This window comes from Delphinus delphis, chromosome 13 (genome assembly GCF_949987515.2).
Source record: "Delphinus delphis chromosome 13, mDelDel1.2, whole genome shotgun sequence".
Lineage (NCBI taxonomy): Eukaryota > Metazoa > Chordata > Mammalia > Artiodactyla > Delphinidae > Delphinus > Delphinus delphis.
In genome coordinates, this window is record NC_082695.1 from 25,565,406 (window position 1) to 25,591,790 (window position 26,385).

At 58.8% G+C, this 26,385-nt stretch overlaps 1 protein-coding gene across 1 annotated transcript; it reads left to right on the plus strand.

The window, feature by feature from the left end:
* Window positions 1-1,147: 1,147 nt before the first annotated feature.
* PPM1F (protein phosphatase, Mg2+/Mn2+ dependent 1F) lies at window positions 1,148-24,434 on the plus strand. The gene is made up of 8 exons (XM_060028483.1): window positions 1,148-1,200; window positions 5,955-6,197; window positions 11,228-11,349; window positions 14,641-14,843; window positions 15,367-15,555; window positions 17,579-17,722; window positions 19,694-19,787; window positions 20,949-24,434. The coding sequence occupies exons 2-8, from the start codon at window positions 5,956-5,958 to the stop codon at window positions 21,254-21,256; spliced, it is 1,302 nt and encodes a 433-aa protein (XP_059884466.1). The 5' UTR covers window positions 1,148-1,200; window position 5,955; the 3' UTR covers window positions 21,257-24,434.
* Window positions 24,435-26,385: the final 1,951 nt, after the last annotated feature.

The following is a 26,385-nucleotide window of genomic DNA, read 5'->3' on the forward strand; positions in this document are numbered from 1 at the left end:
GCACCCGCTCCACCCTGCTTCCTCTACCCAGGCACCCCCTACCTTCCACCCCCACCCCCTCCCCAGACGGTGTCCTTTCATATCTGCCAGCTGCTTGTTCTCCAGACCCTCCTGTTAGTGAACCTTAGTTCCTGGGATGGACAAAAGCCATGTGTGGGCCTGGAGGTCAGGTGGGCAGGGCCCCAGTGGGGCTTCTGAGAGCTCTTCCTCCATAAAAAGTTTAAATTATGCTTTACAATTGCATTGATATAAAGATGAATATATTAATATTATATACTAAGACATTTTCTTTGACCTAAAAGTTCATTTATCTTTTCTGGCGTTAAAACATTTTCTGGGAATTCCCTAGCGGTCCAGTGGTTAGGACTCTGTGCCTCCACTGCAGGGGGCATGGGTTTGATCCCTGATTGGGGAACTAAGATCTCACAAGCCGCGTGGTGCAGCCAAAAAAATTTTTTTTTTCCCCTGGGCTTCTAAGGTGGCAGAAAAATGACCCCCAAAGATGTCCAGGTCCTTGTCCCTGGAACGGTGCTGTTAGATGACGTGGTGGAGGGGAGTCAGGGCTGCAGGTGGGATTAAGGTTGCTCATCTGATTTTAAAACAGATTATCCTGGGTCATCTGGGTGGCCCAAGGTCATCACAAGGGTCTTTTCGGTCCTGGCTTTGAAGGTGGGAGGGGCCATGAGCCAAGGGGCGGGGCAGTTAGAAGCTGAAAAAGGAGGGAGAACCTTCTGCCCTAGAGCTCCCAGAAAGGAAGGCACCCTGATGACCCTTGAACTAGCCCATTGAGACCTTACTGGCTTCTGATCTTCAGACCTGTAGATATTAAATGTGTGTGTTTGTGGCCATTGGAAGCTAACCGTCCCTAAAAGTGTCGTGGGCCCTGGGCAGTGTGGGCTCGCATCTCTGTTCTGCTGCTAACCGTCTGTTGACTGCGCAAGTTGCCTAATTTCTGGGCACCGCCCCATCTACACAGCCACCACAGGTAGAGACCTGATGCAATGGCCGGGATGCAAGCCGCAGGTGCGCTCGTCCGCCGGGTGGAGCTGCCGGCGCGCGCAGCGGGCCGCCAGGAGGCAGCAGAGGCCGGCCCCTCCCGCCTGGGCCCGACTGCGCCTGCGCGGCGTCCGCGGTGGCCGGACGGGAAGTGGGCGGGGTCGGCTGGGAGCGGCTAGAGGGCGCCGGGCGGCCGAGTGGCAGGTGAGGACTGTGGGGACCCGGGGTGCAGCGGGGCGCGGGCGGGGTGCTGACGCGCCCGGGGAGGCTCCGGCGGCGGCGCCAGGGGTGCAGGGGCGGGTTGGGGAGATGAGGAGGCCGAGATGGGGAGCCGCGAGGGGCTGGGAGCCGAGTGGGGGCTGAAAGCGGGGGCGGCAGCCGGGACCCGGGGAGCCCGGGGCGGGCTTGGGGGCTGCGCGCCCAGGGTGCAGCGGTGGGGGTTGGGCCCGCGGGGGTGTGGCCGAGCCGGGGGGCCGAGGGCCGTGAAGCAGGATGGGGTGCTGAGGGTTGACGTGCCCCCAATGCTTGGGCTTCCTCCTTCCCCTCCGCCCGCATGGGAGCATCTGGCCGGGCCCCTGCCCAAACCCCTACCCCAGAAGCCCCCGCACCTTTGCCGGACTGCAGCTCTGCCCCAGCGCCTCCACCCCTGGCCTGCCCCCACCCGGCCCTCCCCCAAGCGTATTTAAGGTGTTTTAGTTAAAGCCAGTGCTTGGGCTACAGCAGCTTTAGCGAGACGCGTATGAGATTGAACCTCCGGTAGGGAGGCCATGGCTCCAGCAGTGCAGCTGTGTGACTTCAGGCAAGCCCCTTAGCCTCTCTGTGCAACAGGGAGATATGGCAGCTGATTGTAGGGATTTTAGTGCAGGGCTTAACATAGTGGGGCCTAGTCAATGGTGATGGACGCCTCCCCGCAGCCTTCCACTCAGCTGGACACATGTCTTGAGTGACACGTCCTGAGTGACACAGCCTAATGACATTCCCTGGCACGAGTTCTGTGGGTGAGCTGTGCTCCCACCATGGGAGATAGAACATGAAGCTCACTGCTGGCTTTTGTGCCATATCCGGCCTATTGTCACAGTTCACTCTTCCTCCTGCAACTGAGCTGGAAATGACAAAGGCGTGGGAAGACCCCACCTGATTCCGGCTTTGCCATTTCCTGCCTGTGTGGCCTCAGGTTGCTGACCTTCCCTGAGTCTGTTTCTTCACTGCAACCTGGCTGAGTCCAACAGCGTGTACTCAGCATAGTTGTGAGAGGTAAACAGGATGCAGGCCACTCTGCAAACCTCCACACGTTCATTCCTAGAATTCCTTTGTGATATGGCCTGAAGCCAGCCCTGTCCTTAGGACCTGTTCGCTGCCCACCACCTTTAGTAGAGTGTCTTAACTTCCTCTTTCAAGGGGCCAGGCCTCAGGCTGCACCTCCCAACCCACACCATCTGCTGCAGGGTGTTGGGAGGAGGCCGACACCTTCCCTCTGCCCACATGTGCCAGCAGCCGTGCACAAAGGGGCCTTGCACGGAGGGCTGTGGTACAGCCGAGAGACCGGGTGTGGGAGTACAGTTTATAATCTTGTGAGAAGTCAAGCCTGTAAAAAGTGACATTTGCACAACAATGTGAACGTGCTTAATGCAGCAAAACTGTACACTTAAAAGGGTAGAATGATAAATTGTATGTTATGTATAGTTTACCATAAGTGTTTTAAAAAGAAAAAAATACATATGTGGGAAAATATCTGGAAGGGTTTCTGCCATACTCTTCCCAGTGTTTGTTTATGAACGAAGGAATAAGGCTCTCTACTTGCAGAAAAATGTTTGCTGAAAAATGTTTGCAAAAAAATGTTTAACTGTGAATACTTTTGTAACAGTGATGCAGTTTCCCTTCCTAAAGATTGCTGTTTCTCTCTTCACTCCTGTTCTGAAATCAAACAGGACTTGACAAGTATCTTGTCCATACTGCCGAGAAAAACACAGTTGTACAAACACACATTGGTTGAGCTTCGAAGTCAAAACGGTTAACCTGGAGGATAATAAATATTTTAAATGGAAAAAAAAGAAAAATGGGCTTTTACAAGTCAGATGCGAGCAGAAGTGCTATAGAGCCGTGAAGACGGCTGTGCCCCAGCCATGGGGATTTCAGCAGAGGCAGGGCCGGAGCTCTCAGGGCTGCACCTGGGCGATGGGCGCAGAAATGAAAGAGGGGCCTGGGAGCGGCCAGCCCCAGGGTCGGCGGCCCATGAGGGGTGGGCGGGGTTCTGTCCAGTTAGCAGCTGGGCTCCGCAGTCCCACCTTGGCCTGACTGGGACCCTGGCTGGGTAACTTGGCCCTTTCGCTGATGCCTCGCCTGAAAGGTGAGGGTAATAACACGGGGTATTGGGGGGGGGTGCAAGAAGAGGTGGCAGCGGAAGTGCGCTCAGAGGGTGGCGGCCCTGCAGTCCCCTGGCGGGTATTAGCTGCAGCACTGTTATTCCTGCTGATGAGCAGTGCAGAGGGGCTTCGTTCCAGGAGCTGGAGGACCTGGCCTCAGGCCACATTTGGCCAGACCGGTGGAGCAGGTGGCAGTGGGGGCTGGCGGCCCAGTGTCCCTCCCACGCCCCCCCTCCAGGTCCTCATTCAGGAGTCTCCCCCCCACCCCCGCCCCAGCTTCTCACCAGCTCCCAGGTCAGGACCCCCACACCAGGCCCAGCCCCGCCGCATCCCCCCATCTCACTGCCTGCCTGCTGGCCTCCATCCTTCTTGACTGGCTCCTCAGTTGGTCCTGGGAGAGCTCAGGGCTATGGTCCTGCCCTTGCCCCTCCTGACCCTCCCAGGGCTGCCTCTGGGCCCCTTTGGGCAGGAATTTCTCCCTCGCGCTGTCATCTCGGCCCCGGGCTCATATCAGCTGGGGTAGGTCACAGATCCAGGAGCTGGTTGAGAAGAAGATGGCAAGGAAGGAAGTTACTCTTGTCCCTTACCCCACTGTCCCGGCTCATTTCCTGGCCCTTTGTTCTGCCAGGCTATGCGAAAACAAGCCTGGTAGGTCCTGGTGATGCCCACCTGTCTAGCAAAGGCGGGGCTGGGCCAGGCCATGAGAGTAGCAGCCCTCACCCCTCAGGTACACAGTCATGCCTGGGCATGGAGCGGTGGGCACAGGGGCACAGAGGAGACCAGGCCTTGGTGCTGCAGAGGGGAGGGGCTCCCAACCCACCGAGAAACAGACTCGGGGGACTGGGGTCCAGGCCCAAGGAACAGCATCCCAAGGCTGGGAGGCAAGAAGGAGGCCCCTGCATCCCCAAAAAAACCCACCACCATCAGCGAGGTTGAAGGTGAAGGGCCTGAATTCGGTGCTTTGCTTTTGGCTGTGGGCCCTCCCATGCGCCCTGGGAGGTCAGTGAGCACCTAATCACGTATCTAATGAGCGTGCTTTGGGCCACCAGCAATTTCAGGGCCTCGTATTTGTCTGGACTCAGAATTGCAGGGGAGCTGGGGCCAGTGTTGCCTGGGGCAGCTCAGCGTCACTCACATTTCTCTCCTCTATGCAACAGGCCAGAGCATTTCACAGGCAGAAGAGGCAGCTTGGCCTCTTTCCCTGCCCAAGGGTGTCTGAGCTTCCTGGGAAGTTCACGCCACCTTCCTGTTGTTTATCGTTGGCTCAGGCCCGCCTGGCTGCCTCCTCCCTGCCCTTACCACCCCCACGGCGCCCGGCCGGCCCCCCATCTCACAGTCTCGGACCCTTGTGTTTATAACGCAGTGTCTAGCTTGCTCTCACCTGATTGTTCTTTATCTTACGTCCTTCATTTGTTTCCCTGTTTGTTTTTTGCGGCCTGGAGCTGTGTTGTGTCACTCACTTGTGAGCAGACAGGAGGGATGGCCATGACTGGGAGCCTGTCCCCAGAACCTTCCATCACAAGCGCCCCAGTTCCTGTGTTATTCATGTGTGTCCACTTCAAGAAATTAACTTCCAATTCTCCTCACTGACAGATGAGAGAGGTTTTGTGTTTGTTTCTTTCTTTCTTTGGCCGTGCCACGTGGCTTGTGGGATCTTAGTTCCCCGACCAGGGGTCGAACCCAGGCCCCAGCAGTGAAAGCGCCGACTCCTAACCACTGGACCTCCAGGGAATTCCCTGTTTCTTAATTCTTCACCCTTTGCCCTCCAGACCCTCCACTGATGACACATCTTACTTCCCCTTCCCCCTCACCCCCATGCCTGCTTGTCTGCTGTGTCCTGTCTCTGTTCTTCCAGGAGACTTGTGCTGAGTTAGGAGCTCTGATCCTCAGTGGGCAGTGAGCCCCCTGTATCCCCCATCCTCCAGCCCATTTGAAGCCCAGGACGGTCGGTCGGGGTGTTTGTGGACATGGACAAACCTTTTAAGCCTCAGGAGGCCTGGGACTCCTCCTGAGAGGACTTATAAGGCTTGACCATGTCCCAAAGGCCCTGACTCTCCTGGGTTAACCCTCTGCTTCCCTCCTGCCCACACGCCCTCTGTACGATGGCCCTGCCACCGTGCCATCAGGTAGCCCTGCCCCGCTCTGGGCATGACTTCCAGGCTCCCAGGCCCAGTGGCATCACCTCCTCACCTTCCTGCTGCCCAGGTCCGGCGTCAGGTGGAACCCCTGCTCTGGCCGTGTCCACCTGCCTCCATGGCCTGGCCCTGGGTCCCTCTCCTGCCTGCCTCTGGCCACACCAGCCGTCCTCTGCCAGGAACATGCCTTCCTCCTCCTTCAGGACATCCCTCTGCCCCGGGCTCTGTCTCCTGAAGCCACTTCTCTGGGCTCCCCCAGGTCCCCTCTCAGGGTTGTCCCTCCCACGTGGGCCCCGGAACTGTGTGTGAGGCCCGGGGGCCCCGCCTTTCTGCCTGGAGCCCCGAACTTGGTGCGGCACCTTCCCCTCAATGCTTCAAGGGGAAGCAAAGAAAGTGAGGCGCTCAGCACTGTAGGGCGCCGATCGACTGTATTCTTGCCAACCCTCACGTCTCTCCCCAGAATGAAGACCAGTGACCCAGCAGCAGCCCCCCAGGATGCTCTGGGCATGGCCTCGGGAACCCCACAGCAGAACAGCCAGAAGGCAGAGGAGACCCCCAGCTTCCTGGACGAGCTCCTCCGCGACTTCCCAGCCCCGCTGGGCCCAGAGAGCCCTTTGCCATGGAAGGTCCCAGGGACGATGCTGAGCCAGGAGGAGGTGGAAGGCGAGCTGGCTGAGCTGGCCATGGGCTTCCTGAGCAGCAGGTGAGCGGTGTGGGTGCCGGGACAGTGGCCCAGGATGGAAGGGGGAAGGGAGCACAGGGCACGACCCTCACCCTGGCTGCCTTCACCCCCTGCCTTCCGCTCCTGCTGACTACATTCTGCGCAGAACTCCCCTGCCAGCCCCGTGGGTTTCCCAGGGCTGCCACCGCCAAGCGCCACAGACCACGCAGCTTAGAGCAACAGAAGTGCCCCGTCTCATTGTCCTGGGGGCCGGAAGTCAGGGCCGCTCCAGGCCTTCCTCTTAGCTTCTGGTGTCACCTGGTCCTGAATGTGCCCTGACCTGTAGACACATCACCCCAGACTGGCTGTTGTTGTCACCAGGCGTCCTCCTTGTCTGTCTGTGTCTCTCGTCTTCTTGTAAGGACATCAGTCCTGTTGGATTAGGGGCCCTGCTCCTGTGTGACCTCATCTTATACCTGCCAAGACCCTAATCCCAAACAAGGTCACGTCCTGAGCCACTGGATTAGGACTTAAGCGGACCTTTCCGGGGGACACAGTTCAACCCCTGATGGATGCTAGCAGTAGGTCCCATTTCTATCCTGTCTCGCAGTCAGGGAGGCAGAGGCTAAGAGACTGGCCTGAGGCCTGGCAGTCCCCTGGCCACCAAGACCTGAGAGGTGGTGGCACTGTCCCTGTTTCACAGGCCGTGAAGACAAGGTTCAGAGAGGGACACGACCAGCTTGGCAGGTGTCGGGGGAGACGTGCACCACCGGCAGCCACAAGGGAGGCTCATGGGTGAGGGCTGGTGGGTCACTCGTCCCCTGTGAACCTCATCCCTCCCCAGGGGCCGCACCCACCAGTGCTAGTCACTGGGTTACCCCTTGTGCTGGGACACGCCCCAGCCTCTGCGGTCGCGTTCCGTGTCCCCAAGTGCTCTTTCTTCGTGGCAGGTCAGCCCCACCCTCTCGCACCCCTGGGGCACCTGCTTGGTGGGACCCGAGGCCCCATAACAGTCAGAGATAGGAACGTAAAGGCTACGGGCCCACTCCAGGGCCGCGTCCATGGAGCTCGGGGGAAATGCCAGTGACCTGTCCCTCGGTGTGGTGTGTGCAGAGGGCGATGCGGGCTGCTTTGTTTTGCTTTGGGAAAATATTTCAGAGGCAGGTGCCGTAAAGCAGATCAGTGGAGCCAAGCGGGCCTGGGGCCTGACGAGGCCACATTGGCGGTCTGGGTGCTGGATGTGGGAGAGACGAGGGGCTGGGAGTGCAGAGGAGGGAGGGCCTGGCACCCACCAGGCACCACAGTGGCACTTGGGGGACAGAAGGAACATTGAGGGGCCCTGAATCCCCAGCAGCCACTGGGCAGGGCTGGTGCCCCTGCCAGGCATGAGGAGGGCGAGAGGACCTTCTTGCGGGCAGGGCCTTGGGGGGTGAGTTTAGTTATGGGGGAGGGCGGGTGCCTCAAGTTTCCCCCTCAAGTAGGGGGGAACTCTCAAGGTGGAGCGGGGCCCCTCAAGGCCGAGCAGCGGGCGAGGCTGGGGGAGTGGGGAGAGCGCCAGGCCCTGAGCACAGGGGGTGAATGAGCTCCCGTTAATTAGCAGATGACATAGCAGGCCTGAGACCATCGGTGATCGGCAAGAGGCCAGGGTTCACAGCCCCAGAGCCTGAGGCTGGCAGGGGTGGTGCAGGTGGGCCCCCATGGCCCCTATAGGCCCCCCATGAATCCACCTTGAAGGATTTTTTTTTTCTTTTGGTTCCGCCGCACGGCTTGCGGGATCTTAGCTCCCTGACCAGGAATCGAACCTGGGCCCTTGGCAGTGCAAGCGCAGTCTTAACTAGCCAGGGAATTCCCAACCTTGAAGGAATTTTAAAGTCTCATATTTTCCAGCCATTTTAATGGATTTATTTTTGTCTTTCCCTAGTATTTCTTTACTGTGTAGACACAGATGTCACACGTGTCACACGTCTACACATGTCTGGCGGTCGGGGCCCCTACCCTCATGTCCCAGCAGCTCGTGTGCAGGCTCTTGGCTATCCAGGCCCGAGTGTGTTGGTCCGCGGGGTTTTTCAGGTTGTAAATAGAATCCTGTGTGAGACTGTCCAGGAGTCAGATCACGAGGTCGGGACTGCGGTGATTTACCTCCAGTCCTCCCCTTGTGGTCAGCGGTCACCTCTCAGGTCCCTAAGTGGTACGTCCCTGACACTGTGGCCACTGATGTGCGTTTTCATTTCTGCTTCTAGACTGGTGGCTCCTTGGAAACCCCGAGGTGGCCAGATAAGAGCGGTTCTTTTTTCTTGGGTACCTGGTCCTGGTCTCCGAGGCATCGCTGTCATCTTTAGGGGCCTCGGGGCACCAGGCAGGACCCCTGGATGAGACGGGAGGGCGGCCAGGAAGCCAGGCTGGGGACCACATCCAGGCATTGTCCTCTCCCCATGGCCGGAAGCTGCCTCACTGCCCCCAGCGCTGGGAGCAGAGGTGCACTTCTCCCCGCCCTGAAAAAGGAAAGCCCAGAGGCTGGCAGGAAATCCCCACACAGCAGAGGAACACACTTCTCATGCCTTGGCTGGTTGTTTTTCTTTTTTTTTTTTAAATTAATTTATTTATTTTTATTTTTGACTGTTTTGGGTCTTCGTTGCTGCGCGCGGGCTTTCTCTAGTTCCGGCAAGCAGGGGCTACTCTTTGTTGTGGTGCTGGGGCTTCTCACTGTGGTAGCTTCTCTTGTTGTGGAGCATGGGCTCTAGGCACGTGGGCTTCAGTAGTTGTGGCACGTGGGCTCAGTAGTTGTGGCTCGCAGGCTCTAGAGCACAGGCTCAGTAGTTGTGGCGCACGGGCTTAGTTGCTCTGCGGCATGTGGGATCTTCCCGGGCCAGGCCTCGAACCCGTGTCCCCTGCATTGGCAGGTGGATTCTTAACCACTGTGCCACCAGGGAAGTCCATGGCTGGTTGTTTTCTAAAGGCAGGTCCAGAGGCTGCTCCCCTGAGTCACTATCTCATTTTAAAAAATGACAAATTCATCCCAGTAGATCCCTAAGGCCATCTGTAGACACACACCGGGACGCCCAGAGGGATGTGCCCACCCACCTGGCCCAGACTTCGGGGACAGGTCAGGATGCAGGATGAGTCCTAGAGGCTGCAGGGACAGCTGGGGGATGGAGCCACCCCTTATACTCGGGGAGCCAGGGGGCTCTGTGGCTGGAGCGGGCCCCCGAGGCTGGGGGCTAGGCGGGCAGGCCCTGGAGCCTGTGGAAAGAATTTCCTATAGTGCTTCCCACTGGCCTCGGTCTCTCCACCCCCCGCGGTCTCTCCACCCCCCCCGACCTCCCGGAGCTGCCTAGTGTCCCTCTTGTCCCGTACTGGAGGCTTCCCATCCCCCTTGTTTGCTTTCCGGCTCCTGCCTGCACTGACCCTCAGCTCTGCTCTGCGCAGCCTGTCTGACCTTGGTAGCAGCCAGCGAGGTCTTGCTTCCCAGACTTGGCCCCAGGTGGCACCCCTGGGGTCACCCCACTTCTCCAGCTGCTCCGGCTGCTCTCTGCCCCACCCCTTTCATCCACCCGGACCACGTGCCCACTGGCCACAGGCCTCTTGACCTCAGTGGAACCTGAGACTCACTGTGGACCCGCCCGGTCCCCTGCCCAATGCCTGCTCTGTCCCCTCCCATCCACTGCCAGGCCCACCCTCCAAGATGAGGCCAGGAAGTCTAAAAAAGCCCAATTGCAAGACGGGAATAAAGACGCAGACCTACTAGAGAATGGACTTGAGGACACGGGGAGAGGGAAGGGTAAGCTGGGACAAAGTGAGAGACTGGCATGGACATATATACACACCAAATGTAAAATAGATAGCTAGTGGGAAGCAGCCGCATAGCACAGGGAGATCAGCTCGGTGCTTTGTGACCACCTAGAGGGGTGGGATAGGGAGGGTGGGAGGGAGGGAGACGCAAGAGGGAAGAGATGGGGATATATGTATATGTATAGCTGATTCACTTTGTTATAAAGCAGAAGCTGACACACCATTGTAAAGCAATTATACTCCAATAAAGATGTTAAAAAAATTGCAGTGTATGCAAAGTGCAATAAAGCAAAGCACAATAATCAAAGTGCAAAAAGAATTATATAAAATTTAAAAATAAAATAAAAATTAAAAAGCCCAATTGGATTATATCATGTCTCTCTTCAAGCCACACCAAGGTCATGCTGCCTCCCCAGGTTCCCCTTCACCAGCTGTCCCAACAGCCTGCCTTGCCCAGGGACGCCCTGGGCTGCACACAGCCTGATCTTCCAGACACTGCCCATGGGTCCCACGCTCCCTGGATTCCTTTCCTGGGGCGTACGTGACAAAGCACCACGGGCTGGGCAGCTTAAACAACAGAACCGTATTGTCTCAGGATTCTGGAGGCTGGAGGTCCCAGAGCAGGATGTCGGCTGGGCTGGTCCCTCTGGCGGTTGCTGGCAGTCCTCGGCTATAGGCTCAGCTCACCAGTCTTCACCTTCACAGAGCATCTCCCTGTGGGTCTCTGTCTGAATTTCCCCTTTCGATAAGGACACCAACATTACTGCATTAGGGGCCCAGCCTACTCCAGTGGGACCTCATTTTAACTCATTGTATCTGCAGCGACCCCATTTCCAAGTAAGGTCACATTCTGAAGCACTGGGGGTTAGAACTGTAACATACACATTTTGGGAGACACAGTTCAACTTATAGGACTTCCCCAACCCCCAAGGGTCCCCAGCTGGTATTGGGTACCAGGAGCTGGTATAAGGCTGGACGTCAGGCAGTTTGGCCTGGCCACTGTGACCAGCAGAGAGGCAGCTCGCACGTCTGTGACTCCCCCTCCCCACCAGCCCCAGTGAGGGCCCCATAAATGGTACTGCGTGGATGGCCGTCCAGCACGAGGACCAGAGGCCGACCTGCCTGTCGTGGGTGCACGTGGAGTGTGAGCGGTCACCGCTACCTCTGGAAGGGCCTCCGGCAGCAGAAAGAGGCTGGGGGTCTCTGCCTGGAGTGTGGGGCAGGCTCTGGGGTGCTGGCTCCTGCTGAGGAGCCAGCCCCTCACTCCGGGTTTGTGCCCCCAGGAGCGCTCCGCCACCACTTGCTGCCTGCCTGGCCCACGAGGCAGTTTCCCAGCTGCTGCAGACGGACCTTTCTGAGTTCAGGAAGTTGCCGGAGCAGGAGGAAGAGGAGGCCTCTGTGACCCGTGAGTCTCCCTCTTGGGGCCCTGGGCTTATTGGGCAACACTCTCCAGCCAGATGGGGGCCAGGCTGCAGGGGAGTGTCAGGGCTCACCTGGCCCCCCTTTCCTTTCCCGTTTTTCTGGTGGACAGAGGGGTTGTGGGCAGCGCCGGGCTCGTGTGCTTACGACAGGGTGTCAGAGACCAGTCACAGGGAGAGACCTCCCCAGCATGGAGCCAGCGGGGTGAGCGCCGCAGCCCGGGAGACAAACAGCCCTGTCCCGGGTCACGCAGGAGGAGCCCGAGGTGCCAATGGGCCTCACCCACACGCTCTTCCACTTCAGCGGGTGACAAGTGGGTGTTGATGCGAGAGCTGGTCCCGGGGTCCAGTGGTAGAAAACCCAGAGCTCGGGCCGTGTCTCAGCTGATCCAGGTTGGGACCCTTGTCAGGTGGAGACTTGAGGGTCCCTGAGAGCCTGGGGAGGCGCCACAGAGGCCTGTGTCCTGTTCCGGGGACAGCAGTCAGCGGCCAAAGGAGCCCAGGATGGGAATGAGCCTTGGATCAGGCAGGGCCCTTGTTTTGCAGGCCTTTCTGTCCCTTTCTTAGTAGTTCCTTCCAACTGTATTCCACCCAAAAGTCGGTTCACGTTGGACCAGAACTGCAGAGAGCGAGAGCCTGTGGGCCAGGCCCTGGCAGAGTGTTGGGTGAGCCCCGCCTGAGCAGGGTCTCAGTTCCTCCACACCTGCTGGAGAAGGTGCGGGGCTGTGGGCCAGTTGGGATGCAGAGAAGCAGGGTGGGTCCTGGGGTCCAGCCCTGGGGTGGGCAGGGGGTGGGGGGCATTTGGAGCCTCAGCAGATTTCCCCTCCTTTGCCATTTCCTATTGGACAGTGTTGCTTTATTATTGTTTGTTTTTTAATTGAGACATAATTGACTTGTAACTGTAACTTAAGTGCACAATGTGTCGATTCGGTCCTTTTATGCATCGCAGATGGTTACCTGACACCTCCACCACTCACATAATTACTATCCAGCTATGTCCCTTTAAACTCGGCATTAATGCCACATGGAGGGCAGAGCCAGGAGGGGGGGGTCACACGTGGCCTCGTCCCCCACCCTGTTCTCTGGCTCCCCGCCCGGCTGCGTTCCAGCCCAGCCCAGCCCAGCTCCGAATTCCTGCCCTGAGGCTGTGCGGGTGACAGACCGCCTTTGTCCTGTGCAGAGCCTGCTGCCCGCGCGGCCCACAAAGGGGCGCCCCGCCAACTCCGCCCACCTCCAGCGGGAAGTCAGCGCCACCTGCTGGCGGGAAGGAACTGCGCAGCTGCCACCCTAGAGCCAGGCCTGGGGGCCCTGCGGGCTGGGGAAGGGGAAGGACATCTCGGCCGGCCCTGCCCTCCAAGCAGGCCTGGGCCCGCCGCCCTTAACAGCTCACCCCTGTCATGGGAGTAGAACACAGTCAAATCAGTCTATCGAAGCCATTCTTGCAAAACTGGCATTACTCGAGTGTTATAATAATCACTGCCCTGGGACTTCCCTGGTGGTCCAGTGGTAAAGAATCTGCCTTCCAATGTAGGGGACGCAGGTTCGATCCCTGGTCGGGGAACTAAGATCCCACATGCCGCGGGGCAACTAAGCCCGTGCGCCACAACTACTGAGTTCATGCGCCTCAGTGAGAGAGCCCGCGTGCCACAAACTACAGAACCCACACGCCCTGGAGCCCATGCACCACAACTAGAGAGAAAACCTACACGCCACAACTAGAGAGAAGCCTGTGCACCACAACAGAAGATCCTGCATGCCGCAACTAAGACCCAACACAGATAAAAATTAATTAATTTTTTTAAAAAAGAATCAACTCCTGAGGGCGGAGGTGTGACTGAGACCTCTGTGTGGCCGGGCAGGTGGAGCCTCCAGCCGCCCCGCCCTGCCCCAGCAAGCAGTTCCCTTGAGCGGCCTCGGCCTTGGGAGTCTGTGGGCCGAGGTCCTCCTTCCTGCCCTCAAGGGGAGGGGATTAGGCCCCATTCTCGAAGGGAGAAGTAGCAAAGCATTTAAGGACGAATTTTAAAACCAGCTCCTGGTTGTAGTGGAAGATGGGAAAAGCACAAAAAAGTGTCTTTAAGGAAAAGCCTCAGCCGCGGACCCAGCCCTGCGGATGCCCACTGCTGACCTTATGGGGTTTATGCCTTTCTCGCCTCTTATCTTCTAGGCCCAAGTGGGTCAAAGGCTTTTCACGTTCTCATGATCAAACCATATGTGTAATTTCCTCTCTTTCTTTTTTTTTCACATTTTTTCTTAATATCATTTTTTTTTTAATGTCGTGACATGAGCATCTCATATGCTTGCAAAGTCTATTTCTGTTTCACCCTTTAACTTTTTAAAATTAAACTCAGGTAACCATAGCCTCGCGTGCGGTTGTGAGAAATAACAGTGAGGGACCCCCTGCATCTTTATCCTGTTTCCCTCAATGGTAACATCTCGAAAACTAGTGAAATATCACGACTAGGATCGTGACGTAATCTCATCCCACAAGGATGTCGTGTTACCTTTATGGCTACCGTAATACCCCCTCCCCACCCTAACCCCTGACAGCCACCCATCTCTATAATCTTGTCGTTTCAAGTATGCGTATAAATGGAGTCACATGGGATTGGCTTTTTTCACTGAGTGTGGTTCCCTGAGATTTGCCCAGGTCTCTGTGTGTCAGTAGCTCTTTCCTTCCTTCCTGTGAGCACTGTTCGGGGTGCGATGTTTGGGAGTTTATCGTTCACCTGTTAAAGGGTGTCTGGGCTGATTCCAGCTTTTAGCTGTTGCAGATAACACTTCTGGGACCACCGGGCGCATGTCTCATGTGAACTAGGCTCCATTTCTCTGGGATTTGAGCCCCAGGGTGCAATTGCTGGGCCGAATGGCAGTTACGTGTTTAGTTGTGAAAAATAGCAGCTTAATTCGTCACCGGGAGAACAGACCATAATTTACTCTGTTGTTGGATGTATATTATTTCTAATTAATGCACAATTATAAATGATTCTGTACTTGTTCTTAAATTATCTTTGCATATCCAGCTCTTTCCTTGGGGTGGGCTCCCATGAGGGGCGTGGCCTCGCCATGTTGAGGTGGGGAGGTGCTCCTTGTGTGTGTTGCCAAACCAGACACTTCTCATGCTGATGACACAGGCTGTTTGCGCGGTTTCTTAGGCTGCTGTGCTCAGGAGGCCCTGGGCGGCGACGGGCTACAGGGGCCACGGGAAGGGGGTGGAGAGTGGGGAGCCCCCGAGGGCCTGCGGTGGCACTTCCCTAACAGCCCCCTTTCCTACGCCTCAGTGCTGGATGCTGCGGGCCTGGCGCGGAGCCTCTTTGACCGGCTCTGGGAAGTGTGCAGCCAGTGGCAGAAGCAGGTGCCCGTGGCTGCCCGGGTCCCGCAGCGGCAGTGGCTGGTCTCCGTGCACGCCATCCGCAACGCCCGCCGCAGGATGGAGGACCAGCACGTGTGCCTCCCTGCCTTCAACCTGCTCTTTGGCCTATCGGTGAGTGCTCTGCCTGGGCGGGGAGGGCCGGGCGGGAAGTGGGAGGTTGCAAGGGCGGGGGAGGACCCTGGGTACCAAGCAGGGCTGCCGGCTGGAGCCGAGACAGGAGGGATGGCCACGGCTTCCGTCAGGAGGCCAGGTCCCAGCGCTCCTGGGCCTGGGCAGCCCCCAGCCCCTGGCTTTCCCGGCTGAGGGGCTAAGGAACGGGAGGCCCCAGCACCACATGCACCTGGACCCCTGCTTGCTGAGCCTGCTCTCCCCACCCACTGGGAGCCACCTGGCGCCTCTCCCCTCATCCCATGCTCCCCCCAGCTGGGCCCAGAGCAGAAGTTGAGGCTCCCGAGGGTCATCCTCTCCCAGACCCCCCAACATAGCCTGTCTAGTGGTGGAAACCGTGCTGTCCCGCCACACCCTGTCCCAGAAGTGCCCATCTCCACCCTCAGACCAGAGTCTCTGGCTAGGTTGCGGCCTCAGTCAGGCCCAGGGCTGGCAGGACTGTGACCCCCACCACGCTCCCCACCAGGACTCTGTGGACCGTGCCTACTTTGCCGTGTTCGATGGCCACGGAGGGGTGGACGCTGCGAGGTACGCATCTGTGCACGTGCACGCTGTCGCTGCCCACCGACCAGAGCTGCCCACTGACCCCGCGGGGGCCCTGCGAGCAGCCTTCCGCTGCACCGATGAGATGTTCCTTTGGAAAGCCAGGCGAGAGGTGAGAACCATGGTGGGGCCAGAGGGGCCAGGCCTCACAGAGGGAAGGAAGCCGAAGTGGCTGGTGCTGGCAGAAGGCCCTTGCTCAACCCTGCTGGCAGTCGTGTCCTTTCACTTGTGCCTGGAAGGGGGCTTGAATAGAAGCAGTGTGAGGCTGCCCCCACTCCAGCAGAGGGTGTGAGGGCCTCACGGGGAAGGGCAGCTTGTCTTAAAATGCACCGAGGATTTCCTCCTAATCAGGTACAGTGGGATGACAGATGCAGAGGCATCTGCCTGTGGTTCCCAAGAGACGCCACCCCATGCAGGGCCACATGGGGAGCACCAGGGTCAGCCAGGAGACCGAGAGAGAGGAAAGCGTGGCCCCAAGGCTTCAAGGTGACCTCCGTAGGCAGGCACGTCACAAGCTGAGGACCAGATAGTTTGAATAAGCCTGACAGGCTCTGGGCTACGGGGTGGTCCCCAGCCATCCAGGCCAGGGAGATGTTGGCCTGGCAAGGGACCCTGGCTGAGGACATGGGCTCAGACCACCTGGCTTGTGCAGAAAAGGCACAGTCCCTGGGGAGACATTTGCTTTCTTTAGGAATTAGCCCTGAGAGGGGTACTTTCTTCAGGATTCAGAAGGCCCTTGATTTGTCTAAACATCGTAAAGTACAGAAAACAAAACACAGCACTGATATAGGCAGACCTCAGATCTTGCAGGTTTGGTTCCAGACCACCTCTGTAACATGCATATTGGGATAAAACGAGTCACATGAATGTTTTGGATTCCCAGTGCAGATAAAAGCTATGTTTACACTGTACCCTCATCTATAATCGTGCAGCAGAATTACGTCTAAAACAACACAGGTACCATAAAAAACACTTTATTGCTAAAAAAATGTTAGCCATCATCTGAGCCTTCGAGTTGTGATCTTTTTGCAGTAGGAACATCAAAGATGACTGATCACAGATCACCATGACAGAGAATAATAATAATGAAAAAGTTTGAAATATTGCAGGAGTTACCAAAATGTGGCACAGAGACAGGAAGTGAGCAAATGCTGTTGGAAAAATGGTGACAATAAACTTGCTCGAGGCAGGGTTGCCACAAACCTTCAATTTGTGAAAAATGCACCATCGGCGAAGGGCAATAACGGGAAGCAGCAACACGTGGTCCACCTGAGGCTCCCCACCCCCCAAACACCTCCCCCCGGGGAAGTCTCCCTAGGCTGCTGGTGTCGGCAGTTACCACTATGAGGCGTTTGTTTCTGAAAGAAGAAAGGACGCATCCGGTCCCTCTGTGACCTTACTGCCCACTGAACCTCACCTTGGAACCTCGGGGGTCCTCCTAGCAGGGTGGATACTAAGATCGTGTCCCTTTCTGAGATCGAGAAACAGGCCCAGAGAGCTCAGGCCTGGCCCCGTCAACAAGGCTGAGGAGGAGACGTGGTGGGGGCAGGAGGCATTGTCATCAGATGCTCTGAGCACAGACCTCACCAGAATCAACAAGGCTGGATTTGAATCTAAACAGAAAACCTTCCAGGTCTAAGACTGTGAGGTGGGAGCCCCGCCAGCCGGGAGCTCAGGGCTGCTGCTCTAGTCAAGAAAGGAGTCTCTTAAGCAGAGCTGTTTAGTTTAGGCTCTGTTATTAAAAACACCTTTGCCGATACGTAATTAACATGTAAGAGACTCCACTTGTCCAAAGAGTACCATCTGGTAGGTTTTGGCATGTCTATGCCCGTGTGCCCCTCACCATGGTAACAGAGGTATTCATCACCCCCAAAGTTTCTTCTATCTTTGGTCATCCCCGCCCCTGCCCCCCAGCTCCCCAGACACCCACCTGTCTGCTTTCTGACACCGTGAAATGGCAGAGTCTGCTCTGCTGACTTGATGTAAATGCCCCTTTCCTGCTGCCTGGTCCCTGCGTGCATCGGTCTGTTCCTGTTTCCCGCTGAGCACTGTTCCGGGATTGGTGTCTGGCCAGCGTGGGGCGTGTGCCTGTGGCGGCCTCGCCGTCCTCACGCACGTGCACCCTCTCCCTGCAGCGGCTGCAGAGCGGCACTACAGGGGTGTGCGCGCTCATCGCCGGGAACACCCTGCACGTGGCTTGGCTCGGGGACTCCCAGGTGGTCCTGGTGCAGCAGGGGCAGGTGGTGAAGCTGATGGAGCCACACAGACCTGAGCGGCAGGTAAGGGGCCCCCAGGCAGGCAGGTGGTCAGGGGGACTAGGACGTAAAGGGGCCCTGGACCATCTTCCCAGGAAACTCCTGGTGCTCCTCCAGGGGAGGGCTCCCTGCCTGACTCAAGTGGCTGGGGGTCCCAGGACGTAAAGCTTGGGGCTTTAGCTGCCAGGAATCCCGCGCGAGCCCTTCCTGTCACAGCAACATGGAGCCCAGAGCTGCGGGGGAGAGCTGGCCCCTCTGCCCAGCAGGCGGCGCAGTAAGGAGTTAATGGGCAGGGTCCTCTCCTGCACACAGGTGGGGAGTGGTCAGCCACCTGGGCTGTGGGGGAGGAGGGCTTCAGGGAGGAGGTGACGCTGAGTCGGAGATGGAAGGGACCAGACTTGGGGCTGAAAGCTGCAGGGCATGGACAAGCTGTTGGGAGATGCAGAAATGAGAGGGAAGGAGGCAGAGCTGGATCCCAAGGCAGGTGTGGGCCCGGCAGGCCAGGCCTGGGGTCCAGGAGAGAGCAAGTTAAGCCAGGACCGGCCGCTGAGGCACTCAACGGCTGCTGCTCCTGGGGCAGGAGGCACTTTGGAAGGAATCTGGTGGCTTCTGGAATGATCGGACCAGCGGAGGGCAAGCTGAGGCCTGGGTCACAAAGATGCCACTGTAGTCGCCAGCCAGCTGTGGGGAGGACCTGCCTGTCAAGTCAGGAGGAAGAAGAGGGAGGCCAGGCTTTGGGATGGGGAGCCAGAGAGGCCTTGGGCCTCTGAGAGGGTGGTGATGCCTTTGGTCTGAGGGCCGGGGAACTCGGGGTGGGATGTTCCCTGGGAGTGCGGGGGCTGTTGGGACACCCCGTGAAGACTGGAGGGGCTGGGGATATGGGCCCGGGGGCCACGCATGGAGCTGCAGGGTCTGCAGTGGGGAGGGTGTGGCAGGAGATTGAGCGAGTCCCATCAGAGATGGGGGGAAGCAGGAGAGCGCAGCCCTGTGGCAGCGAGCATAGGAGGAACGGCCACCTGCCTGGGCCCACCTGCCAGGTGAGCCACTCAGCCCCTCAGCCCTGGGCGAGTGGGCAGGAGGTGGGGCCGGTGAGAGGAAGCAGTGGGCAGGGAGCCTTGGTGAGCCAAGCTGCTGGGAACCCACCCACCGGCCACCAGCTCTGGGCTTGCCCTTGGGGAGGCTGTTTCGGGCAGGTGGGAAGGATGAGGTGAGAGGGCAGCCGAGGCGGTGGGTGTCCCAGGAGACAAGAGGTGAAGATAGGGGTGCCCCGAGCCCCAGGATGCCCCAGCCTTGTACCAGGTGAGGTAACAGAGGTGGGAGCCACAGGGGAGGGCACGAGGCAATGGGGTTTTGCTCCAGCACAGACGCTGTGTTACCGCCCTTCAGGCAGCAGGCTCACACCTGGGAAACCTCTCCTTCAGGGGAGTTTATAGGACCGAAACGGTTTTTAGGACTCATGGCTAGACCAGGCCTCTGTACTGTCCTCTTAACGCCTGGAGCACCGTCGTCCTTTGTGGAGCCGGACAGCGCCTGGATGGGGATAGGGGTGGGGTGAAAAGGACAAGAATGCAGGGGCACAGGGCTCGTCCAGGGCCGGGCACAGGGCTCGTCCAGGGCCTGGCTCAGGTTTCATCTAGCTCTGCAGAGTGGCCGCAGGTACACATGCTTGGGCCATTGAGGGAGGCACAGCATCCCCACCTGGACCCCGGGGCTCTGGCTCTTTCTGCTGCCGTGAGCATTTCCTGGACCCCAAAAGGCTGCTCGGGGACTGGCCGTCCGTCTTCATTGGCACCATCACCTGCTTAGCCATTCCTGCATCTTTGGGATGATTTAGGTTGTTCATCATTTCTCACTGCCTCACTAAGGCTTCCCTTGGGCATTGATCAGAGCCGCGGCTCCCAGTGCTGCCTTGGAACCAGCTGGTCTCCCCTTGGGCAGCGCGGGCACGCCATCGGCACACGCGGCCTACCCGGCCCACCCTGGCTGTCTCCGCAGGACGAGAAGGACCGCATCGAGGCACTGGGTGGCTTCGTGTCCCACATGGACTGCTGGAGGGTCAACGGGACCCTGGCCGTCTCCAGAGCCATCGGTAAGGAGGTGAGGGGTTTGGGAGGGGGCCCCAGGGCCTGGGAATGTGCTCACCGGGTGGTCTGGGAATGCAGCCTCACCTGCTCATCAGTCAGATTGCAAAAGGGCTCTGGTGAATCCAGAGCACGGGTGTAGCCACCTCGGAAACTTGCATCCTGCACAGATAATTGCAGCTTGTTATGTTCATTAAAACAGTTTCTCAGAAAGATCTAGGAGGAAACCCTTGGCAGTTACTGTATGTGCTAAAGGTAATTTTTAATAGACAGTCTATAAATGAGGCTCACCCTCCCCTACCCACCTTTCACGCTGATGATTCTTTTTTCTACCTTAAAAAAAAGGTGAGAAAAACGGCACCCCTCCCCCACCCTATCTCCTGTGGCTGCCAGGCCTTGGTCTGGGGCTCAGACCTCCCTCCAGGGCTGAGAAATCGTTCCCTTCCTGCTCCCGCACCACACCCTGAGACGTGGCCCTGGCCCCTCCAAGCCTCCTGAAACGTTCTGTGCTTCTTGACACACACGGTGCCTTCCTTACAGCTGGACCCCAGGAGGTGGCCCACATGGAGGCCAGGAGGGGTCAGGCTCCTTCCAAGGGGACCGGGACTGGAGAGGGGACCACTGGGCAGCTCCGTGTCAGGGAGCAACATGTCTGGCTCGTGCCCTGGGGAGAAGTGAATGTCAGGGCCACAGCGGGGAAGGAGGACCAGCGGGAAGCCCTCAGGGGAGGCCTGAGCAGGAGAGAAGCCCGGGGCAGGATCCGGCGGAGGCTGTGCCCTGTTCTCTCCTGCGATAGGGGGATGGGAGAGGGTGCATGGGAGGCAGAGCCAGCATCCCGACTCGGCCTAGGTGCCCGTTGGGTGCGCAGGGAGCCGCAGGGGCTGGAGAGGGCCAGGGCCACACCCGGACAGCATCCTCGGCCTGTGTCCCCTCTGAAGTGAGACAGCTCTTGTAGGCAGCTGCCCTTGGCCCTGCTGGGTTCTGACTCTGCCCGCAGGGACACAGGGCAAGTCTGTCGCATCGCCCTGCTCTGTTCCTTTGGAGCACTTGGCACCCTGCGAAGCTACCTTTTCACCCTGTGTTGGAGGCGGGGTGGCTACAGGCAGGCCGGGGCCTGGGGAGGGGACAGCTGCAGGGGCATGGCCCTCACGATTCTCTCCCACGCCCAGGGGACGTCTTCCAGAAGCCCTACGTGTCTGGGGAGGCGGACACGGCCTCGCGGGCGCTGACGGGCTCCGAGGACTACCTGCTGCTGGCCTGCGATGGCTTCTTCGACGTGGTCCCCCACCAGGAGGTGGCCGGCCTCGTGCGGAGCCACCTGGTTGGGCAGCAGGGCAGTGGGCTGCGCGTGGCTGAGGAGCTGGTGGCTGCCGCCCGGGAGCGGGGCTCCCACGACAACATCACGGTCATGGTGGTCTTCCTCCGGGAACCCCGAGACCTGCTGGAGCCAGAGACCGATGCTGTGCCGAGAAGCTAGGAGGTCCGGGCCCCCCGTCCCCGTGATCCTCCCCCGCGGATGCCTTAGGACACGGCAGGAGGTGGGCAGGTGACGCCACTCACGGCCTCTGGCCCTGCTTGCGTCACCCCATCCTGGTGGCTGCCAGGGGCATCGCCTGCTCACAGCAGACGGGGTGACAGTGGGATGGCAGGATGTCCAAAGGAAGTCCAGGAAGGAGACCTCACGGAGGAGAAGGGGCCCAGGAAGTGGACAGGCTCTGGGCCCCATCGGGCAGGGGTGGGACCAGAGGCTAAGGCGGCGGCCACAGCCAAACCAAAGACACTGGGCATGCTTGCAGGGTAGCAGGATTCTGTGTGTGGGACCTTCGGGCAGAACCAGGAGCCACAGACATTTTCCAGTGCCTGGGTGTCCAGCAAAGTTTTCCCATCCACCCCTCACTGCCCGTCACTGGGAGGACTTGTATGGACCAATGTTCCTGTCTGGTCCTGGTGCCCAGCAGGTCCTGGCCGAGCCAAGTGGCTTCCCAAGTGGGGAGGGTGGCCTCATGGGGAAGGGGGAGGCGCCAGGGGTCTGATCTGCGGTGCCCACTAGTGACCTCCCTGGTTCCCGCTCACCCCTCGTGCACCAGGGAGGGAACACTCAGACAAAGACACGTGTGTCTTGTTTGTGGGTTTTTTTTTTTTTCCAGGGAAAAGTCTAATTCAGAAGCAGTATTTCAGGTTTTGTCCTTGTTCTGTCAGTGCCAATAGGACCCGTTGTGTCATATAACTTAAGCAGAGCTCAGCACTTATTTTATTCCTTAGAAAACTTAAGAATTGCTTTTTTTTTTGAGAAACTTCTTTTGCAGTATTACTGGATTTTTTCCCCCTAGATCAGGATTGAAACACACTTTTCCAGGTGGTGTAAATAAGCCATTCAAGTGCCTTAAACAGCTCTAGGCAAGGCTGGAACTGCCGGGCCTGTGACGGGTTCTGATAGCACGTTTCAGTTTTTTCAAAAGCAGGATTTGTTTTGTCAGAATGGTATAATTCTGGCCAGAATTCTTCCCGGAAGAGTTCTTTCTGCCTTTGTGATGCGCCGATGAGAACGTGGGCTGGGCCTTGGGGCTCCAGAGTCGGGGTGACTGTGGCCCTGCCTCTCACATCTCTGACTGGACCCCAGGCTGAGGGACTGAGCTCCGCCAGTGGGCAGGTCCTTGCTGCTGTTTGGAATGTTCCAGAGGTCTTGTGTGTTGGTAGTTGAATTGGTTTCAACAGGAAACACACCGAAGGGGCTCTGCAAGGCCGAGGCAGCCTGAGGGTCTCCAGCTGTGTTTGGAGGCGGGGGGATGCCACGGGGAGTCTGTCCTGCTCTGCCTGTGGGTGGCGGCCTCTGCTGCCTTGCTTTGGCCGCAGCCCACCTGCCTGCTGGCTCCCATTGAGTGGGTGTAGGGTTGGAAGCGCAGGGCCGGGCAGGGGCTCCAGGCAGAGGTCAGGGCCCAGGGAGAGGGGTACTTGGTGGGAGGACCTGGGCTCCCTGTGGTGGGCAGGCTGCCACAGGCAGAGGCTAGCAGATCTGGGAAGGGCAGTGGGTGGATTAGCTGAGGCTTTAGAGGATGTCACTGAGGGGGCTTGGTGCCGGGTCCCTGAGGCTGCAGGGTCCCATGGAGGCGGTCAGAGTCCACCTGCAGTAGGAGGGCCCAGGAAAGGCTATGCAGGGCGCACCGTGATCCCGGCTGCACTGAGGGAGCCTCTGCCCCCCTCACCCAGGGAAGGGAGGGCAGTGAGAGCCCCTCCTAAGGCCAGTCCCCAGGAAGCAGCGGGACGCCACCTGCAGGCTCAGCGTCGTCCCCTCCTTCCCAGCAGGGATGCAGCGGCTGAGACCACGAGCTCAGGGGCTCCTGGTAGAAAGCAACTTTAGCATGGTCACAATTCAGAGAGCAGCTTTGGTGGCCCAGTGAGCAGGTGTTGCTCTGTCTAACCTGAATGCCCCACCTTCTGGGAGCCAGAGGCCCCCTCGTTGGCCCCTCCCAGGACAGGGATCAGCCAGCCCTCAGGTTGGGGTGGGGGCCCGAGGGAGCCCTGCCTCGTGCAACACCTGGGCACTGAGCCATCCTCCCCTCTGGACTGGGCACTTTCAGCCTCTGCGAGTCCTGGCCCACTTGCTCTTCAGGTCACAGTCCCAAGAGGGCCACTAGCCAGGGACACTGATCTGGAAACCTCCGTCGCCTCCTCAAGCCTCAGCTTTGTCACTCGGTCATTATCTTTGTGCGTCCCTGGGCCTCAGTGTCCCCTCTGTACTGAGTCTGTTGCACTGAGTCTGTGCAGCCGCCACTGGAATTCTGGAGGTGCTGGGCAAACTGGGGCGTCTTGGGGCGATGCTGCCAGGGCTAAGGGCCCCTCCCCCCACCAGCAGGGAGGGGTGATTAAGTATTATTAGTATCTATTCTTAACAGTAAGTGGGCTGGGGAAGAATCAAGCTACTGATGCCAGCGCCTTCCTTATATGGAAAACAAAAGCCAGAGCTATTGAGCCCTGCTTTCACAGGTGGGGCGGCTCCCAGGCAGCAGGGGTGGGGGAGGCCCAGGAGAGGGGCCAGCGCCAGTGCTGAAATCCCAGGGGGAAACACGGCCTCCCTGACCCAGCCCACCCTCAGCATCCAGGACTAGGAACTGGTGTGTTTCAAGGGGGAAGAGCAACCGGGGGCAGGCCTCACAGGAGAAGCACAGGCTGTCTGTCTGGGGTCCTGGGTCACCTTCTAGTGACCCCTGTCCTCCTTGGGCCATCATGCGTCCCCACCATTGCCCCTTCCCCTGCAGCTAGAGTTCCACCGTGGACTCAGGTGTCCTGGCCACGTCTGCAGTATTCAGAGGGTGGGGGTATAGCTGCGCTGCTCCTGGGCCTGGCCCCGACCTGAGCCAAATGGAGACCAAGTGGGCCTTTGCAGAATGAGCTCTTGGGTTTGATTCTGGCGGCAGCCCCAAGCGGGCAGCCCCGGAGGCCTGCACTCTTCCCCAAGGCTCCACAGCTTTGCTAAATGCACCTGCAGCCTTGCCGAGGGTTTATCCATGCACATTTTGGTGCGCTTCCTGGAAGTGGTGTTCTGTGCGAGGAGGTCTTGTTCCCAGACAGGGTGGCTGTTTCCCCATCCAAGGGACAAGTCCCAGGGGCCTCTGTGCTCGTGTCAATAAACCACAAGCTCTGAACCCCACCCCCGAGTCCCGAGTCTTGCCTTCTTCTCTGACCTCCTCGCTCCTGGTCCCTGGCGACCAGGGTGTGTTTGGAAGCTGCTGGGGGGTCATCTACCAATCTTGCAAAGTGAGCAGGTGATTCGGGAGAGTGCTGCTGGCCTGCAGCCCCTCTAGCCCACCAGCCAGCCTGGTTCCCGTCCCTGGGAGCCTGCCAGCACTAGCAGCAGGAAAGCTGTTCACTGCGAGCCTCTTCCAGGGGTGACAAGAGGGGTGTCAGGGGACTTCCCTGGTGGTCCAGTGGTTAAGAATCCGCCTTCCAACGCAGGGGACGTGGGTTCAATCCCTGGTTGGGAAAATAAGACCCCACGTGCCGTGGGGCAACTAAGCCTACGCACTGTAGAGCCCGCGTACCACAACTAGAGAGAAGCCCGCGTGCTGCAACTAAGACCTGACGCAGCCAAAAATAAATACTTCTTTTTAGAAAAGTGGCGGGGGTGGGGGGTCTGGCCCCTGCGGAGCCTGCAGGAGTCCTCAGTGGCCCAGGGACTCTGAGGATGGAGACCCTCCCCCATCACACTCAGACAGGAGGTCCCATGTGCTCTGGCCGAGCTCAGATCTCGAGGGAACGTGGGAAACATAAAAAATGCCTGCACGCGGGGACTGCTGACCCACGGTGCCGAAATGCTGCCTGAACTCCCCAAGACAGGGGCAGGAGGAGGTGCTGGTGCTTTCAGGGGAGTTGGGCCAGCCAGCCAGGATGGCTTTGACACTGCCACCTCCAACCCTGCCCCCGTGCTGAGCCTTTGTCCCCTGCTCGCTCGCCTGCGCCTGCGTGCCCCCTCTCGCCTACCGTGGGCCTTGCATGTTGCCCCCAAATCACCCCTGAGGGCTTTCAGTGCCCCTCTGGCTCCAGGTGGCTTGGAGCAGTGGTCTCCCACCCTCCGGCCACGCAGCAAGGGAGGCAGCTTTATCTAGCTCCAGGCTGCCACCACGGGAGGCTGGGGCTCCCAACCAGGCCCTGGGCACCCCCAGCCCCACCTACTCACCCCTCGCTCTCCCCCTGCCTGCCCCCTCTGCCTCCTCCAAAGCTCCCAGCAGAATCTGCCCAGCAGAACCTCATTCTTAAGTGTATGCTGTCTTGATTGTTCCCTAATGAGCTGCCCACGTGCTGCAGGCAGATAGTGGCACCCCCCACACTCACAGTCACACAGCTTGGAGCCTGCGGGTGGGGCTGAGTGGCCCCTGGGGCAGCTGGGCCTTATTCACCTGCTGGACCTGGACCAGGACCAGGCCAGCGTGATGGCAGCTGGGAGTGGGGGCTGCAGCAGGGGACGGACCTGCACCCAGAGGCCAAGTCCGGCACAGACAGCCGAGGGCACAGGGTATGCCTTGGTGGGGCTGGGGGTGGGAGGGGACTGGGTCTCGTGCCCACCAGGTGGGTGTTCTAGCCTGGGGGCGCCACTGACAGCCAGCAGAGCCGGGGAGACAGGCAGGAAGCCAGCTGGGAGGGCTGATGACTAGCCGGCCCCCCAGTTCCCTTCAGAGTGTCCCGGGGCTCCTAGCTGCCCACCCTGGTTCTGGACCAGTCAAGGACAGACCCTCCACCGGCCCCACCCAGGAAGCTGCACTTCATCCTGGGGCTGCTTCTGGGGACTTGAGCCTGGACATCTGGGCGCCCAAGGCTAAGGGGTGTGTGCAGCCTCCTCAGAGCAGCCTGGGGACCACTCCAGCCCCGGCAGAGGCTACCCCCAGGTGGTCTGAGACCACCTCCTCAGACCACTGTCTCCACCACTCCTTATGGCTGTGGCTGGGGAGACCACCTCCTCCTCCTCCCTTTTCTCCCCATCCCCTCCCTCTCCTTTCTTAAATTATAAAAGTAATATGACTACGGACAAAACTTGGAAAAGAGAGAAGAGGAAAAACAAGATTTGATTTTGGGTGTGGAACAAAATAGCCAAGTTAAGTGTTTAGAAACAAA